Source organism: Paramormyrops kingsleyae, chromosome 22 (assembly GCF_048594095.1).
Source record: "Paramormyrops kingsleyae isolate MSU_618 chromosome 22, PKINGS_0.4, whole genome shotgun sequence".
In the NCBI taxonomy this organism is placed as follows: domain Eukaryota; kingdom Metazoa; phylum Chordata; class Actinopteri; order Osteoglossiformes; family Mormyridae; genus Paramormyrops; species Paramormyrops kingsleyae.
The window spans coordinates 19,398,733-19,415,661 of record NC_132818.1 but is presented as its reverse complement, the minus strand read 5'-3'; the positions used below and the strand labels follow the sequence as shown (position 1 = coordinate 19,415,661).

Here is a 16,929-nt window from a genome sequence, read left to right as displayed (position 1 = left end):
GGTGGGGGTTTATCAGTGCTGTTCTATTGCAGATTTAGCTGGTCGCCTGAGTTATATACTTGTGCTTATTTTTGCTACAGTCTCAGAAAAAGGGTAAAACTCTGTACCTTTGCTTGTCACTGGGGCTGTACCCTCAAAGGTCTGCCAATTGTACCTTAGCTGTAGGAAATTGCCTTTTAAAGTAAAGAAATGGACTCTGAGGAACATTTCTGTGCAACTGATGGTACATTAATGCTGTTCAAACCTTTGGGATGTTCCTCAGAGTCCACTTCTGTACCTTATAAGGTACAAATACAAGGGTACATTTTTACTCTTTTTTTCTGCGAGTGGAATCTCATTACAGGAATAGCTGTCTGCCACTCTGGCACGAATACGTAATGTATTCTGTGAGTCAGGGAGGTTGTGTCTGTCTGGGAAAGTGTGTCTGTGCCCTTCAGTGACTGCGCACCATCCGCTCAGCCCTCAAGCTTTATTTCTCCTCCACCAGCCTTCTCAGACGTGCCACCACATCCTCCCCGCTGGCCCAAGGGACTACGGTAGCCTTGAAGTCGGCCTGCACCTCCATGATGAGCTTGTGCATGGGGTAATCACGGCGAGCAAAGGCTGTGTCGCGGGGACCCAGGATCAGCGAGGGGCAGAAGTCGTTGGCGCCGTCTCCGACGTAGAAGACGTGTTGGTAGGGGCGTCCTCGCTCCCGGATCCGCCTGGCCAGGTAGTCTCGCACGACGACCTGCTTACACATGTTCTCCGGGCAGCGGGGACAGTTGTGGGCGTGGTAGGGTCCCAGGAGAAGGCGGCCATCTTCATTGAAGGATGCGGGATTGGTGAAGATCTTGAGGAAGAGCTGGCGGGCACCCGCACGGCAGAGCCAGGTCTCGATGAAGAACATGTTGGCGTCGGACACCAGCACGATCTCGAAGTCTTGGGTGCGGGTGCGCAGGTACTGGAAAAGGGTTAGGATGCCGGGCGAGGCGGGGATCTTTTCGATGACGGATCGGACGGCCTGCTCCGTCACACCCTGCTCCGCCATGTAGGCTAGCACCCGCTGCATGTACTCGTTGTAGTGCCCGGGTTGGTACGTATCCTTCAGCCAGCCAGGGAGCCGCTGGCCGGGGGCAGCCTGGACCACCACATCATCACTGCACTCATCCACGATGGTCTCGTCAAAGTCAAAAAATATCAAGAAGCGCTTGTCTGCGGGAGCGGCCATTTTGCCAGGCCGCCGGTTCAAGATTTCCACCTCGCCTGGGGGAGGGGGTGGGAGAAAGCAGCAGTTGAATACAGAGTCCCGCATGATTGGCCGCCTCTGTTCTTACTACACCGAGTGACGCTGTGATTGGCTCTCCTTTCCCTTGTGTTTATTGGCCCCCTCTGTGGACACTCTGTGGAGGGGGGGTACTGAGCCGGGGATTCTGGGAAAACTTAGCTCACAAATAGTACTGAAATAACATGAAGAGAAGTTGAAGTGCAAGAAAGAGTGGAAATAGAATTTAAAAGATGAGAAACACAAGACAAGGACAAGGATTGTCAAATAAAGCAAAACAGACACACAAAAACACACGACCACATCATGCTCACTATCTATAACCTCCTGAGACCCCACCCATTCATTTATGTCCATTGCAGTGGACATTTTGTTTTTGCATCTATGTTTTCAAGACATAGAAAATCACAATTAACCTAGAACTGAAGGACACTTTTTTCCTTGGGTCTCAGGAGGATGTAGCCATAACCCACCCCCCTTCATTTGCTCTCTCCTGTGTTTGTACACATTTTAAAATGATTGTGGATCCATCATTTGATTATCACTTGCTCTTTTTTATAACACTTCGTATATTAATAGCGAAATGTTATCTTGTGCCAATGTATACTTGGTTTTGGACGGTACAATAAAAAAGCCCATGTGACTCGAAGATATAACTCTATCAAAATTTCTCCATTCCATAATAGTAGGTCCCGTTTCATCAATATTCCGCTGGAGTGTTTTTTTAATCACCCCATCCACACGGGGCTCTTCATCATCGAATAAGATCACTGTTCCAGTGAACTGTACCACGGTCTCACTGACGTCTATGTGCGATTTTAACTTGTATTAAATTACAGCTCACACTCACACGTTCAGTTTGTGCTGCATAGACCTAAAACCAGAGATTCTTTAATATTGTCACTCCTATATGAATATATGTTTTAGATATTCGTTACCGAGTACTACTTTCTCTATTAGTGGGACGTGTAACACCACACTGGCATATCATTTTAATTAAACAGTGTAGGTTACCACTTACCAGTTGACCAACTAGCGGAAATGCATATGCTTTTTACTGGTTTATAAAAAACCATATATTGGTGCATTTACCCGCAATTTAAAGCCCTATATAAATTTGCTTCGTTATATTAATGATTCTTTGATTTTATCTTGTGTGAATCTAGCCTGCCCCGGACCACAAATTATATAACAAATTGTATGACTAATTAATACAGCATTTTATTTATGCAGTCACAATGTTTTTCTCTATTAATTCGTTTTTGTTACGGTCTCTGCGTCGCTCCGTACGGTGAATATAATGCAGATGTATGCACTTTTGGTAAACCTTATACAAGGCTTTTAATTTGGGAAAAACAAAACAGTAAAACAATCAAATATTATTCTTCAAAAATACAATGAACAAAATTGTTACATACAGTGGCGAAGTAGACATGGTGACAGTATCCTAGCTGTTACGGTTACATAATTATGCTACTAACCTTTAATTTAGTGTATCTGCAGTCCTCTGGACAATCTGCAACGAAAAACGAACAAGGAAACGCAATTACGAAACGGAGAAGCGGTAGATCCCAATGATGTCACAATACGGAAATTAAGTCCCAATCCGCACGCGATGAATTCGTCCATTTTCACGTTATTTGCTATAACATCATGTGCTAAATGGTATCGTGAGGACTGTGATAGGGTTTCATCTTTAGTTGGGTACTAAATTGCGAGGGCACTGCATCCCCACGACAGGGAATACGGTAAGCAGTGTACGAAGTCGGATATAACAAAACTGTTACGGAACAAAACTAATCTTAAAACTCTGTCTCTGTATTATTAAAACAAATTATAAATGTATGTGTTAAATAATGTTTCCAGGAACAACTGAACAAAAGGTTACTTGCTGTCACTTAAATCATCAAGCAAAGTCCGATGAAACAAAACAAGCGAGTAATCACCGCTGGAAAGTGAAATGCCGGCGGGAGAGACGCTGGAGGCGTCGGCACTTGGCTGCGATCCGGTCCGGCGGGGCAACGCGCATCGCGCGCTGTATCTCCGTTAGTGCGCAAAAACGCCGGTCAAAGTGTCATGATGCGGCGCAGTTTCCTCGCGTCCCGCATTCGGTCCTGCGTGCGTCCGCTCCGCTCAGCTCCGGGGGCATTCCGGCTCTCCGGGGAAAGCGCAGCGCTCCCGGCGCGTTTTATGGGCTGGGGGTCGGGGGAGAGAGAGCGAGAGAGAGAGAGAGAGACGACCCGGGACGCCGGCCAATGATGAGCCGCCTACGAGGCTCTTTTTAAAGGACGGGGGGGTGCACCTCTCCAAGAAGTGTCTCTGTCACTGCCGTTCCGCTTCCCATTTATCGATTGAGAAAGCGGTCTCTTTTGTTCACATGTATTGCTCATTTTGCTATGACGAAACCCCTTTAAACTACATATAATGCGGTATAAAACTCCACCGTATGTTTCATTTTATCCCTGTTTGGTTAATTTGAAGGTTTAGGTACATTTTGTCTTGGTAATTTAGGGCACGTAAAACCACGGGAACCACATTTTCCCTAGAATCCAACTGTATACATCCAAAACAGTAACTCTGGGTTGAGCATTTTGAGGGCTGAGGTCTCCACCCAGTCTGAGTCGTCCGGGGGTTGTTTTTGAGTACTGGAGGGGGGTTGCAACCCCCCCCAATAGCGTTTGCATATGCAGGACTGTACCTAGAATTACTGAGTTTCCCTAAGGTGGATGGTACGTCCCCATGGGTTAGAATTTGCGCTGCGTTGGCATCATGTTCCCCGACCATGTAAGTTACGTATGTCCTTGTATCCACGCCGTCCTCGTGTCCCGGGGCCTCAGGACGCCCTCCATGCCCATCAAGGCACCGCATCAGCCCACCAGCAGACAACATGCTGCTCCCTGACGTTCAGGGGCCCAAAACCTCCCCTTCTCAGCTTCACACATCACCTCTAATAACACTTTGTATAGTAATTCCTTTCCCTTGGCACATCCTCGGCTGGGAGGCTGTACTTACCAGGCATTTTGCTCCTCTTGAGCTGTGGCATTGGGGCCATGTGCACTTTGTTCCTCAGCCTGCTGTGTGTGTGTGTATGTATGTATGGGGGGGTTCCCTGCTTCCCCCTGGTACTGGAAAAGCAAGACCCCAACAGGCTACCCTCAGCTAGGAACAGCAGAGGCAGACAGATCATCTACACTTCACCCACTCAATGTTATCAGACTGACCCCCCCCCCCCCCCAACACACGCAGACAGTGGTGACTCAGTCTTGCTGCACTCAACCTGTACTTGCAGTAACATGGGTGGGGGGGGGGGGGGATATTTTTATAACACGCCGCATTAAAGTCTATAGAAATTTTGCAGGAAGCCTAACAGCAGCAGCAGTGGGGCTACAGGCTGGGTGGGTGGCCCACTTACTGCCCTTATCTCACCACAACCCCCCCTCCACGTACACTGCTAACAAACAGGAGTCGCTGTCATTCTCCCCACGAGGTGTAAACACCGTTACCATAGAAACCCACTTATGGACAGGCTCTGCCCACAGCAGGTTTTCTCATGTCAAATTCTCGATTGCATATTTCCTGTAACGCTGAGAAATCGTCTGCATGTTAGAGTTACTCTTTACACCTTCCAGAGCTTCCTGCTTGCTGTGAGCGACCCGTGCAGATGTCTGCCCCACCGCGGGGGCTCAGTCCCCAGAGAGAGCGGGTGCTGACATTCGCCTGGGCCAATCATTCGTCTCGGTATGGCTCGGGCGGTACCCAACTCACTCGGCGCTGCCACTGTGCCGACGGCTCCTGACCCAGTTAGAGAAACAGCTTCCTGCTGAGATCCAGTCCCACAGGAAGACCTTAGTATAAGACTTTAATCTGCACCAGACATTTGAGCGAGTCCTTCCAAGACAAAAGGCCAGGCGCCTCCCCATGGCAGAGCAGGTCCTGGGTGCAAACGCTGCCCCCCCAGGCAGCAACCCCAGCGACGACGTCGCCCCCCAAGCCTTCGACTTCGCTGACCTTATCTTCGTCTGACATGACGCAACGGCCCGCGGCTCTGTGCCAGACGCCTTCTCGAAAGCTATGCCGTGGCGTGTGAGGTGCCACGATAACAGAGAGCACACGGTACATGCAGCGCGGCTGCAGTCGAAAACAGGAAAGAGGAGAGTGCGATCTCGCAGTAAACCAGTTTAATGTTCTCAGTACTGCATGTCGGAATGGGAGCACTAACTTTCTCACAATTCAACCAGTGTTGTAAAAAAAAATTAAAATAATTATGTTATAGGTCCCCGAAAATTAAAGTAACCACTTCACCCAAACATCAGTCCTGACTATGACAGGATCACGCAGGCTAATGGGCTAACGTACATTCAACGCTCCGATCAACTTTAGTAACCGTGCCGTGACACGGCCAAGAGACGGCCTCTGGCAGCCTTGGGATCAGCGGGGGGACGCGTCAAACGGCCATAATGAGAGGGAGAGGGGAAAAAGAGGCGGAACACAGTAGGGGTCATAATTATGGCTACTTGTTTTACTCTGAAAGTTAGCATAAAGTCTGTTAAATGCACATTATCAAAAAGGCCCAGCACGCCTGCTGCTCTGAGCACGGAACAGCCGCAAAGCTGCACGACAGGTACCAGACACTCACCAGAATAAAATACACAATGCTACATTAAGTGGTTAAAAATACATAAAAAGTAGATTGCTTTTTAAAACATCTTTAAAGAATAGAACTCAGTATTGTTTTTTTTTCTTTTCTTTGAACTAGCAATGATTTTAGTAGAAAGTGCATTTCTATATAACAAAGATAAAGGGAGAGTCATACAATAGAACCAAAAAAAAAAAAAGTTAATAAATGGGAAACCGATATAAAGGACAGAACAGCCCGTGTTTTAATGAGGGGTGGGGGGCGGAGTCCAGCAAGGCAGGGAGGGGCTTGCGACAGATCGCTTCAGAAGGTCTGAATGGGGGAGAGCACCATGAAGAGGACACCCCCCACTCTCTGGAGTCCGCCAGACCAGCTCTGGCTGAGGATGCACTCCCAAGAGCTGCACCGTCTTCCTCACCGCCAGCATTCCCTCCTCCTCCTCCCTCCCTAATGCAGAGCCCCGCCCTGCCCCCCCCAGGGCGACGCTTCGGATTCCAGGGAGGCACTCTCCTCGCTCTCCCGCCCTTCGCCACGTTTCATGTGCACGGCGGTAAAGTGCAGAGGGTTAGACACGGCAGGGAAGGTTCCAGAAGAGGCAAGGGGCGACGGCGGATCACAGCTGGCTCGGGGAGAAATGTCCTGAAATCCTCCGGTTAATGTTCCTCTTCCTAGGATTTCTCCATCTTGCTTGGCTGCACAGGCTCACTGCCAGAGCTCAGTACACTGTCACACGCAAACACCACTCACCATCAAAGTGACCGAACAGGCTCCTCTCCCTTTCTTCGCAGACACGCGGTCATCACACGCACGACACGAGCGCTACACGTGATACGAACCTTTACTCTCTCACTCATTTACCTCTGCCTTATCCACACCATCATGATAAAAAAAAGTTTTGTAACAAAATGTTTAAAATTTTTAGAAAATGAGACTTGACCAACCGTCCAACTGAGGCTGGAGGATCTCAAACGGATGCACACGGGGGGGGGCGTGAGCACATAGGTGACAGCCAGGCTCGTGCTGAGGGGCCAGTGGGGGAGGAGATGAGGGTTCACCAGCTGTCAGGCACATGGGGTGGGGGGGACCACTTTGGAACGTGTGTGTCCTGCAGATGTGGGATGAAAGCTCTCGGTGGGTGGGGGACTGAAACACCGCTTTGAGGCTGGCAGCTCAGAAGGGTTTGGTGCACTGGAAGTTGACTAGAGGTACCTGAGACTGATGGCTGCCTGTTGCCACGGCGATGGCCAAAGGGGGGGCGGAGACAGGGGTAAGGACACACAGAAAAGCCACCCTACTCGCCATCTCGGTCTGCGTAATGGCAGCTCGTGGACAAGATGGAGAACAGAGACTTTAAAAAGCCACTCGCAGTGGGTGGAAAGTTCTGTGCCATGAACAACAGGGGCCCAAGGACACATTCGCCAACTATTAAATCAAACTTATCTGCTTGCACGTTGCAAACAAAAAGGCTTCCTTTCACTGTCTAATTTCCTCTGACCAATTCAGACATTTAAATTGGGCCGGTTAAATAAACCAGTTTAAAATCCACATTCCAATTCTGCAGTATTTGTTTGTGGATACTCGTTTGTTTTGTTGGGGGGGGGGGGGGGGGGGGGGGTTGACGGAATGGTAAACATTCTGTTTTTGAAACACTGGATTTGTCCAAAGCAAGCTGGGAACCAGAGCAGGGGGGAAAAGCACACACTGCACAGCCAGCAAGGGACACCGGCGCTAAGGTAACCGCGTCTGTAGGCACTGGGCCTGATGCGTGAGGTTTGGAAGCAGTGACAGCACCGCTGGGAGGCCCGAGGGGGGGCAGGTGAGCTCACAAAACAGCCTCCAGGAGCCACAGCTGCCTCTTAATAGAACGGGAAGCCGGAGGGAAAAACAGCAGCGTTTCAGACCACGGGGGAGCCGAGCGCACGGGGCCCAGGAGCACACGGGCCCCTGGGCTTTCTGGTGTCTCCCAGGCCATCTGGCAGTGAGGAAGCTGGGGCAGGAGGAGGGCCGGGAGGAGGGGGACGGGGGAGGGCCGGGAGGATCCTCCTGAACAGTGTCAGTTCAAAACAGTCAGTCAAAATGTCAGGCGTCTGGAAAGCAGCAGTTAAAGGGGTTTTACAGTCAGAGCAGCCATTTGGGGAAGAAAAAATAACAAAAGAAACACGTCACTATCAAAGACCAGTACCAGCCTATCAGAACGCGTGCGGCTCTGTCCCTTAGGGGGCGCCACCGACACAGAAATCTGTGATATGCGATATGTCTGTCGCGTGTAATGGAGCCTAGGGGATGCCAACACCCCCCCCCCCCCCCAAAATGGCCCTAAGACAGTGGATCCGACCCCACGGGCAGCCGAAACGGGCCCTGCTGACATCTGACCACCAAAGACAAGGGGGGAAAAAACCGCTGAGACGTGGGAGTCAAAGGAATGCTGAAGAATGGAACGCGTGACCCCCCCCCCCCCCCCCCGTGGCCTCGTGGGAGGTTAACGAGCTTGATGACGAGAAGCCGCTGCCTGATGGACACCCCCTGACACACAGACACTGAGTCCTGAAGCAGACTGCTGGGTGCCAAGAGCCTAGGGCTGGGGGGGGGGCTGGCCTCACACACAGATACACATACACACACACAGTCAAACAGAGACAGGTGGCACTGGAAGCGGGGACCCCCTCCAGCACCCGGTTCGTCCCTCCCCCAGTCCAGGGAGGTGGTGAGGCGTGGGCCAGTTGTCGCCGTGCTGTGCGAGTCTCTCCTTCCGGCAGCGGCACTCAGTGGTGCGGGGGGGCACCCGTGCCCTTGTCGGGAGGTGTCATATGCCGCATGTAGCCGTCCTCGTGCCCGCGGTGGTTGAGTGGCTCGCTCTTGAAGAGAGCCGGGGGCGGCGGCAGGTGCGAGACGGGCGGCACCGGCAGGTGGTGGTGGGACGGATGGGGGGCGTGGTGGTGCTGGTGGTGGGAGGGGTGCGAGTGCAGGTGCAGCTGTGTGAAGGTGTGGCCCACCGGCCGGCTGGGGGGGAGGGGCCCGCCGGAGGGGCTGAGGCCGAGGGGCGAGGCGGGGACGGGGGCGCCGGTGACCTGGGGGCCGACGGAGGGCACCGGGGCTGGACCGGGGGCGGGGCCGGACGAGGAGGGGGCCGGAAGGTGTAGCGATAGAGGGAGGCCGCTGGGCTGCAGGTTGACGGGGCTGGTGACCCGGAAGCATTTCTCCTTGTGAGCCTTGAGCATGTTGGAGAAGCGGAAGCGCTGGCCACACACCTCACAGGGATACGGCTTCTCGCCCGTGTGGGTCCGCCGGTGCCGCTTCATGTTGGGCCGGCTGGTGAAGCTCTTACCGCAGATCTCGCAGATGAACGGCTTCTCGCCTGCAGCCGGTGGAGAGGAGAGAAGGGTGACACCTTTATCAGAATCTGGGGCTGGCTGAAGAGCGCCGCCTGAGTGGACCAGAGCGGACCGGGCCCGTGGATGGCGTCGCGTGCCAGGCTGTAGGGTTTAGCGGGCGGTGTGCATTATTAAAGGGTGGGGTGGGGCACGGGTGTGTCCACGGCCACAGCGGGGCTAAATCCGTCCGCAGGAAAGGCGGGGGAAGCGTAATTACACCCCCCGGAGAAGAAAATCAGAGGCACGGAAAAAAAGTACATCCACAGTATAAAGGAAAAGAAAAAAACACACGGAGGTTCCCTTCAAATAAGAGAGCAGGCCGGGATATAAGCGGTGGCTGTTCAGGGCGGCCCGGCCCAGTCTCTGCTGCGGCGCCACCCTGTCATCACACGGCCCGACCTGCCGTGAGCTCCAGGCCCAGACACGTGCACTCTCTCCGGCTGACCCGCTGGGACTGTGACCCTCCTTTCCGGTCTGCAGCTGATTACCACACGACGGACCCATTAGCGACCCGTTCATGAACTCCGCTGATGATATAGAATCACACCTTAGACCAGCGTAACAGGACCCCGACCCAGCGGTGGCTGAGACGCAGGCGATGTCATGTGGTTAGACTCACCCGTGTGGGTCTTCATGTGCTCGTCGAAGTACTGCTTCATGTTGAAGTCCTTGCCACACCACTGGCACATGAACTGCTTGTGTCCAATGTGGATGCTCATGTGGGACCGCAGCTGGTACTTATACTGGAACCTCTCGTCGCAGTTCTGGAGGGTGGAGGGCACAGAGTGTCAGGAACCTCACCATGCTGGGCAGACAGTGACCTTCGACTGCTGGATTGAGCACCATTGTACCTTCCAGATCCCCCCTGCATTCTCGCACCCGTGTGTTGGCGTAGGGTTAAAAAAAAAAACAAAAAAAAAAACCTCAGATGTCCTCAGAGAACTCACACATGGAACAGAAACTTCCCGGCCGGGCCTGGGGGGGCGCGCTCAGTGGGCGGGGGTGGCACTGGCACATTTTTATTATGCCTCAGGGATGGTTGCGGAACACAAGCCCAAATCCGGAGCCTGTTATTAGTGCTCTATTTCTAGGGCCCGGGATGCCTGCCCCAAAGCCCGCACACTCAGCAAGGGAGCTCAGGCTGAACCTCCCCCACCGCCCACCCCTTCCCAGCCACAACGCCAGAATCTGGGATTGGGGCTTTTCCTACCCGAGAGGAGTCTACCAACCATCCTCAAATAAACGGACAGGACCTCTGTTCAAATAATCCCAGGTTGGTGGCCCAAATTAGTAGGCCGATCCGGCCCACCACAAGACCTATTTACCCAGAAGGACACAGTGCGTGCCTTTGTGATCTTTATAATGAGGATTCGGCCTGATGCAGACAGCCCACCCAGTGGGGTCCTGCCATGCTCCTACACAGGGAAATATTTGTTGCGCCGCATTCCGTCTGAGAACACCGCTTCAACCAGTATCCCGATAGAGGACAAGAGCATCCAGGCATCACAGGGTATGAAACGGCCCCCGCGCCCAACATAAATGTCATAAGGGGTGCATTGGGAGGAAGGACCCTGTGCATCACATCTACAGAGGCTGTCCAGGAAAAGCCCATTTCCAACACCGGCAAGGCCTTAGAACATTCACACTCCTGGATGGGAAATAACGCAACGGCAAACAAGGGGGACAGCTGTTTCTGTGACGTTTCATACTCGCCCCGTGTTCCAGGACCCTGAAACGTCACAGTACGCAGAAACCTGGGAGAACTTACTCAGCGAAGACACACAATCAGCGAGCCCAAAAGGCAGAATCATTATTTACGTTTCTGCTATCCGAAGCAGTCTATGAGTGAGGGCTAAAGACAGCGTTCCCACTCGCTTCCCATTTTAAAATAATTCCATAGCTTTCCAGAGCTGGAACCGGCGGTTTGCCAAGTGGACGCCCCCCCCCCCCCCCAGAAGATGCCACCCTGGGCTTTTCCCCTTCTTGCCTTTGCTAGGATTCGCCACTGAGCGCGACTAGACAACGATGCTTCGGCCGACCACCTGCCTGACAACTCATCCCCCTTCGAAATGTCAGACGACTTTACGCTGACTTTGCATTTTGGAGCCATGGGGGGGGGTGGTAAAGGCCGTCGGCCGGGAGGGGGCCCTTTTTTCAGTCTGGGTAATTAAAGCGTTCCTGCCTACCTCAGTATTTCTTTCTGCAGATTAATGAAGTGCACACCCCACAGACACACCCCCACTCCTTGGTTTGGGACGTGGCTCAGTGTTTGCCCTGTGCACACACTCTGGCGCTGACAACCAGCTCAGAAACATTAACGAGTAAATTCAGACGTTACGATATATAGTACGCCAATTTCTTGCAATACTTATAAATATTTGGAAAACACAAAAATTCCATTCTTTCGCACACTGCGTAGGAACCCTGGGTTAAGGGCCTTGTTCATGGGCACAACAGTGATATGACCAGAGGTGCATAGTTCAGGTCCAGAGTGTACAAATCCATACCAAGATTTTGTTTCAACCAACCAGTACAAAGAGTCACATTCAAAGACTACTCAACTGTTTGTTTGAAAGAAAATCTTGGTCTGGAATTTTACTTTCTGGACCTGAACTATCCCCTTCTAGATGTGACAACACTGCTGGCCAGGGGATTTGAACCAGTGACCTTCTACAAATGGTCACAGATCCCTAAACTACTGAGCTACAAATCGGCCCACGAAGGGATTCTGCCAAGCCAAGCTTCTACACTTAACCAGTGTCAAGCTACTAGAGTTGTAATACCTGTTCAAGGCAACCTTATATCAACCAAGCATGTCATTTTTACATAGTCAAAGAAGAGATTCCACTGTACTGCCCTGACAATCAGTAGCAGCAGGGGTGTGAGGCCACAGCATTATTGCTTTAACCTCACCTCACACACTGTCATTTAGGGCAGTGTTTCTCAACCCAGTCCTCAGGGAACCCCGGACAGTCCACATTTTTGCTCCCTCTCAGCTCCCAGCCAATCAAGAACACCCAATACCTGATACAGGATGTGTTGGAATCTAGGAGGGAGCAGAAATGTGGACTGCTGGGGTTCCCCAAGGACCGGCTTGAAAAGCACTGGTTTAGTTACATATTCTGATCTTGACAACGGTGCTGCTCTCACCTCACAGCGGAAGGGCTTCTCCCCCGAGTGCTGCAGGGAGTGCACCTTCAGGGACATGCTGCGCTTGAAGGACTTCCCACATGTTTCACAGGTGAACGGCATGTCCTTGGTGTGGGCTGGGTGGGGAGCAGAGTGGGAGAGAACGTGAGAACAGAGGCACATACAACCCAGGTCCATCTGGAGGAGCGTGGACAGACGGCGAGTCTCTCTCGCACAGTGAGGGGTTACATACCGACCATGTGCTTGCGTACGTGAGCCATGGTGTAGAACTTCTTCTCGCATATCTCGCAGGCGAACTTCTTCTCCGCGTAGCCATGCACGATCTTGATGTGCTCGTGCAGGGACCACAACTTCTTGAAGGACTTATTGCAGGACACGCACTGCGCATTGAGAGAGACGTGTACACACATGGAAGTGAGATTCCCAGAGCTTCCCCAGCAACAGTGACCGTGGCAACAGCGATGCTCCTGGTCATTTCCATAACCTGACCCCCCTGGCTAGGCACTGTGCGATGTACTATATCACGTATTTTAATAACCAGTCCTTCTCAGCACTAGCCTGGCTGTCTATCTCCTTAGTAAACTCAAAATTATGTTAATAATACTTTGTGAGAAATGGGTTTTTCAACCAACATAATGTCAATCTGTTCCATAACCATTACTAAACAAAGCTGAGAACACATGTCCTGACCTGGCAAAACTACAAACAAGACTAGACAGATCAGGCACAGCTCAAGCAGTAATATGCAGGCAAGCCCCTATGCTTCGAATTCCGTTCCTGCAGTGCCCTCTTCTGGCCAGGACGAGCACACCTAGTAACCTTTGCACCTTCGTGTACATAGGGTTGCAAAATTCTAGGAATATTCTTGTTAATTCCCATACTTTCCCGTTAATTCCCATGGAAAGTTTCTAATGTGGAATATTTCCAAAATTCCCCAGCTTAACTTCCCATGGAACGGAAAGTTTCAGGAAAATTTCCAGAAATTTTCCAGCCCTTTGCAACCCTACGTGTACATGCCTCAATTCTTACTTTATCTTCCATTAAATCTGTTAGACATTGACCAGTCACAGTGAACCCTTGAAAAACAAGGGATGGAGGTGTCATCTGGGGTTCTAACATCAGAAGGAAGTGACGATGAGGCGGGAACACTGTACCTGGATGTTCTTCTCGCAGTCCGTCTGTTGATGCAAAGCCAGTTCACTCTCCAGCACAAACTTCTTGCCGCACTTGTCGCAGATCTGCATGCGCCGGTGCGTGACGTTCATGTGCTTCTCGAGGTACCAGCGGGTGTTGAAGACACGCGGGCACTTCTCACACGCCAAGGTCTCCCGCTCATCGCCCCCTGCCTTGCCCGCGGGCGCCGTCGCGTCCGAGGGTGTGGGCCGCGAAACGGCCCCCTTGGGCTCCCGGGCCGGCCGCGATTTCCGCTTGGGCTGCTCCGCACAGCGCCGTCTCCCCCTTGTGGTCACACCAGGCGCTGTGGCGCTGGCGGCCGCCATGGTGGTCCGCCGGGTCTTGCGCTGTGGCGGTGTGGGGCTGGCGTCGCTGCTCACTTCGCTCCGCTGGGATTTCTTGGCTCTTGTTCTTCGGCCTTCCCTTTCCTCCTCCTCCTCTTCTTCTTCATCATCATCCTCCTCTTCTGGTTCTTCCTCATCCTCTTCATCTTCCTCCTCCTCTTCCTCCATGCTTTCCTCCTCCTCCTCCTCTTCCTCGCTCCCGGATTTCACCCTGCCAGACGTGTCTGTTGAGGCCGGGGGTGAGGGCTGCTTATTATCGCCCTTGGACACGTTGAGGGTCTGGTTGTTCAAATTCACCTCTACGATGATCTGCTCCCGTTTAAACGACTCCGTCACCTCTTCGTCACCCTCTTCCTCCTCGTCATCTTCCTCAGAGCCATCCGAGTCATCGGATGTCTCCACCCCAGCTTGTGGGGCCCCCGGGGCCCCTGGCGTGCCCGAATCCAACCCTGGGGCCCCCGCCTCCCTGTAATACTGCTGCTGCTGCTGTTGGGGGTTCACTTGCCCGGGAACTGCATCCCCCAGGAGCCCCTTGGCTCCCATCTTATTGTCCACCAGCACGGAATATGGCTTACCGCCCCCCTCCCGCTTAAACAACTTCCCAGTAAGGTCCAGGTCCGGGGGCTGGTAGTACGTCTGGGACGTGTGCGTTCTGCGCCCATCATCCTGGGCCATACCTCCTGAGCTTGGGACTGACACCTCCTCCTTGAAGCTCTGGCAAGATTTCATTGGAGCCTCAGGTGTGTAAGGTTGGGGAGGGGGTGGGGGGGGAGGGGGCGGGGGCGGGAACAGGAAGGGGAGGGGGAGGGGGGGCGTAGGAGGGGAAGCGAAGGAGGGGTGGTCCGCCCGCGCTCGTCCCTCTCGTTACTGTTCTTGCAAAATCTGATCAACAGAGGCGGGGAGGGGGGGTCACACCAACCCCCGACCCCTCCCCAAAAGAGGTGGCCGACGGAACAGGAAGCACTATTCCGACCTAAAAGTGCACAGGCTCCCGCAGAACGGCGAGCAGAGTTCAAGCAGTATCTGTAATACTAAGAGTAGACAAAAATGAATGGAAAAGGGTGAGAAGCACGCAGGAGCCCGGGCCCTCTAGCTGGGCATCGCCACCTCCGAGCGTGACGCCGACGGGCACGGGCAGCGTGTGGCCAAGGCTTCTCAGCGGCGCTTCTCCTCCCGCCGGGAAGATGCTGAGGGCATGGCCCGGCCAGCGGCCCGTCTCACGGAGCTCAACGCAGGGCGGGGAGTGGGTGAACCCGTCCAGCCTGTTCAGGCAGCCACCAGTGATCCGGAGTCTGTGGACAGAAGGGGGGGGGGAACGATATAAGTGACTGATGAGAGTGAGAGTGTGAGTGCGAATGTGTGTGCAACCCACGCCCCAACAGTGCTCTCCAGCAGCGCGGGCGGCAGCCTGAAGCGAAACCTGAGGTTGGCAAGGTGCTCAGATGGAAATCTCCACCACGTGCCTCGCCACAGCCGCCCTCCGTCCCCGTTCGCGTCACTACGCTTGCTAAGAAGAACAGAAAAACCACGCGCGGTGGAGCGGGGCAGGGCGGCTCACTCTGCCGGCGATGTCCCAATAATGCGAGCGTCGACCTGGCGGCCATACATGGACCCCCGACACGGCAAATGCACACCAAGGCTATGACCTTTGACCTCTCTCGGAGGCAGAAGCTGAGCGGGGCCTCCTACTCCTCCCCCAAGGCACAGGAAACTGTGCGGCATTCGAAATTGTACTGTAACCACGGTGCTCGGAACAACAGACTCATTCATTCAAATTTCAGCGTGAAATTCACACAGAAAAGTTCTGGAAGGGGACAGCGTTAAGACAAATATTTCAGATCACTTTCTCGCTCAAACAAACATATCTGGTTGCTCGCAGAGATTCGAGCGGAATTGTACATTATTTCTACCACATACCTATTCGGACACAAGACAATTTATTGGTGGTTTCCCACACAGAGAAGATCAACCGTCTTGGAGTATGTCAACACTCTTCATCGGTGGCTGCGGTCCGCACACGCTGGAGGCTCCACCACGGCTGTCCGATTCTGCTGCACGCCTAGCTCATCGGCGAGCCAAGGGAGAGCATGTGTAGGATCCCCGCTGTGTCGCCCACTAATTTAAGGATGACGCTCACGTGAGGCGGTCCACCGAAACTCCGTGTGCTGCAACTCTTCTGAACGCCGAGGCAGCTCCCAAAGACTCATCGCTGAACTGATGTTGACGTTGGTGTCTGGCATTCATCGGGGAGGGGACAATGAGGGAGGGGCACGAGGCGTTGCTCGTTCTCCTCCTAGACCCCGGCAACCGGTGACCTAGGGGTGACCCCAAAACCAGGTGAAGGTGCTGACTCAATGTGGAAATGGGGCGGGTTTTGGTTATTAACGGTCCAAATGAAGAAAGGAGAAAACGGAAAACACATTTAACCGACAGCACCAATGAAGGGGCCAATCAAGCCATGGGGCCTGGCTGTCATGTCACCTAACGAACAAAACAGGAAACCAGACGCAAAGCACAGTAATAAAATCATTACCTTTATGTTCAAATGCACTCTGCCCCCCTCCTTTATCACTTTTAACAATAATTGTGATATTGATATGACAAGACATAACACTGGAGTCAATTTTCTGAATTTGCAGTGCTGCCCAGGACAAAGCTCTTAGGGAAATGACACAATCGTTCAGTGTTACTACAGCGGAGGTGGCGACTCTTGTAAGGTTCAGCTTAAAACCAGATTTCACTACCATCTTGCCGTAGGGGTGAAGGCAGTAACCTGGACCACTGAGAAATGACAGCCCCAGAACACGACACAGAAAAGTCATGGAAAATTATGCCTTGTCCTGGTGGGTGATGCACTGACATAGTCATCAGAGTGGCCCCGGTGGACAGACCCCCCCCCTACATTCCTCCCTTGTTTTTGCACTTGGCAGTAGTGTTTCTGGACAAGACGGCTGCACGCCAAACCCTGGTTAGGGGAGGGTGTAACAGCTG

General features: G+C 52.8%; 2 protein-coding genes across 3 annotated transcripts; both read right to left on the bottom strand.

The window, feature by feature from the left end:
* Positions 1 to 455: 455 nt before the first annotated feature.
* On the bottom strand, positions 456 to 5,296 carry LOC111856024 (probable phosphatase phospho1). 2 transcript variants are annotated; one of them, XM_023835621.2, is made up of 3 exons: positions 3,211 to 5,296; positions 2,746 to 2,780; positions 456 to 1,439 (listed from the first exon to the last, which is right to left on the bottom strand). In XM_023835621.2, the coding sequence occupies exon 3, from the start codon at positions 1,292 to 1,294 to the stop codon at positions 470 to 472; it is 825 nt and encodes a 274-aa protein (XP_023691389.1). In that variant the 5' UTR covers positions 1,295 to 1,439; positions 2,746 to 2,780; positions 3,211 to 5,296; the 3' UTR covers positions 456 to 469. The 2 variants fall into 2 exon arrangements, with proteins under 2 accessions (XP_023691389.1, XP_023691391.1); XM_023835623.2 differs by having other exon boundaries at positions 456 to 1,245.
* A 466-nt stretch (positions 5,297 to 5,762) lies between these two features.
* On the bottom strand, positions 5,763 to 14,701 carry LOC111855911 (zinc finger protein 652-like). Its single transcript, XM_023835405.2, has 5 exons — positions 13,576 to 14,701; positions 12,654 to 12,801; positions 12,422 to 12,537; positions 9,891 to 10,035; positions 5,763 to 9,255 (listed from the first exon to the last, which is right to left on the bottom strand). The coding sequence occupies exons 1-5, from the start codon at positions 14,665 to 14,667 to the stop codon at positions 8,663 to 8,665; spliced, it is 2,094 nt and encodes a 697-aa protein (XP_023691173.1). The 5' UTR covers positions 14,668 to 14,701; the 3' UTR covers positions 5,763 to 8,662.
* Positions 14,702 to 16,929: the final 2,228 nt, after the last annotated feature.

Coding starts and splice junctions, on each gene's coding strand:
- LOC111856024 (XM_023835621.2), bottom strand. CDS start 1,294: ATGCGGGACTCTGTATTCAACTGCTGCTTTCTCCCACCCCCTCCCCCA.
- LOC111855911 (XM_023835405.2), bottom strand. CDS start 14,667: ATGAAATCTTGCCAGAGCTTCAAGGAGGAGGTGTCAGTCCCAAGCTCA. Junction 12,802..13,575: donor ACTGCGAGAAGAACATCCAG/GTACAGTGTTCC, acceptor CTCAATGCGCAG/TGCGTGTCCTGCAATAAGTC. Junction 9,256..9,890: donor GCACATGAAGACCCACACGG/GTGAGTCTAACC, acceptor CACCGGCTGCAG/GCGAGAAGCCGTTCATCTGC.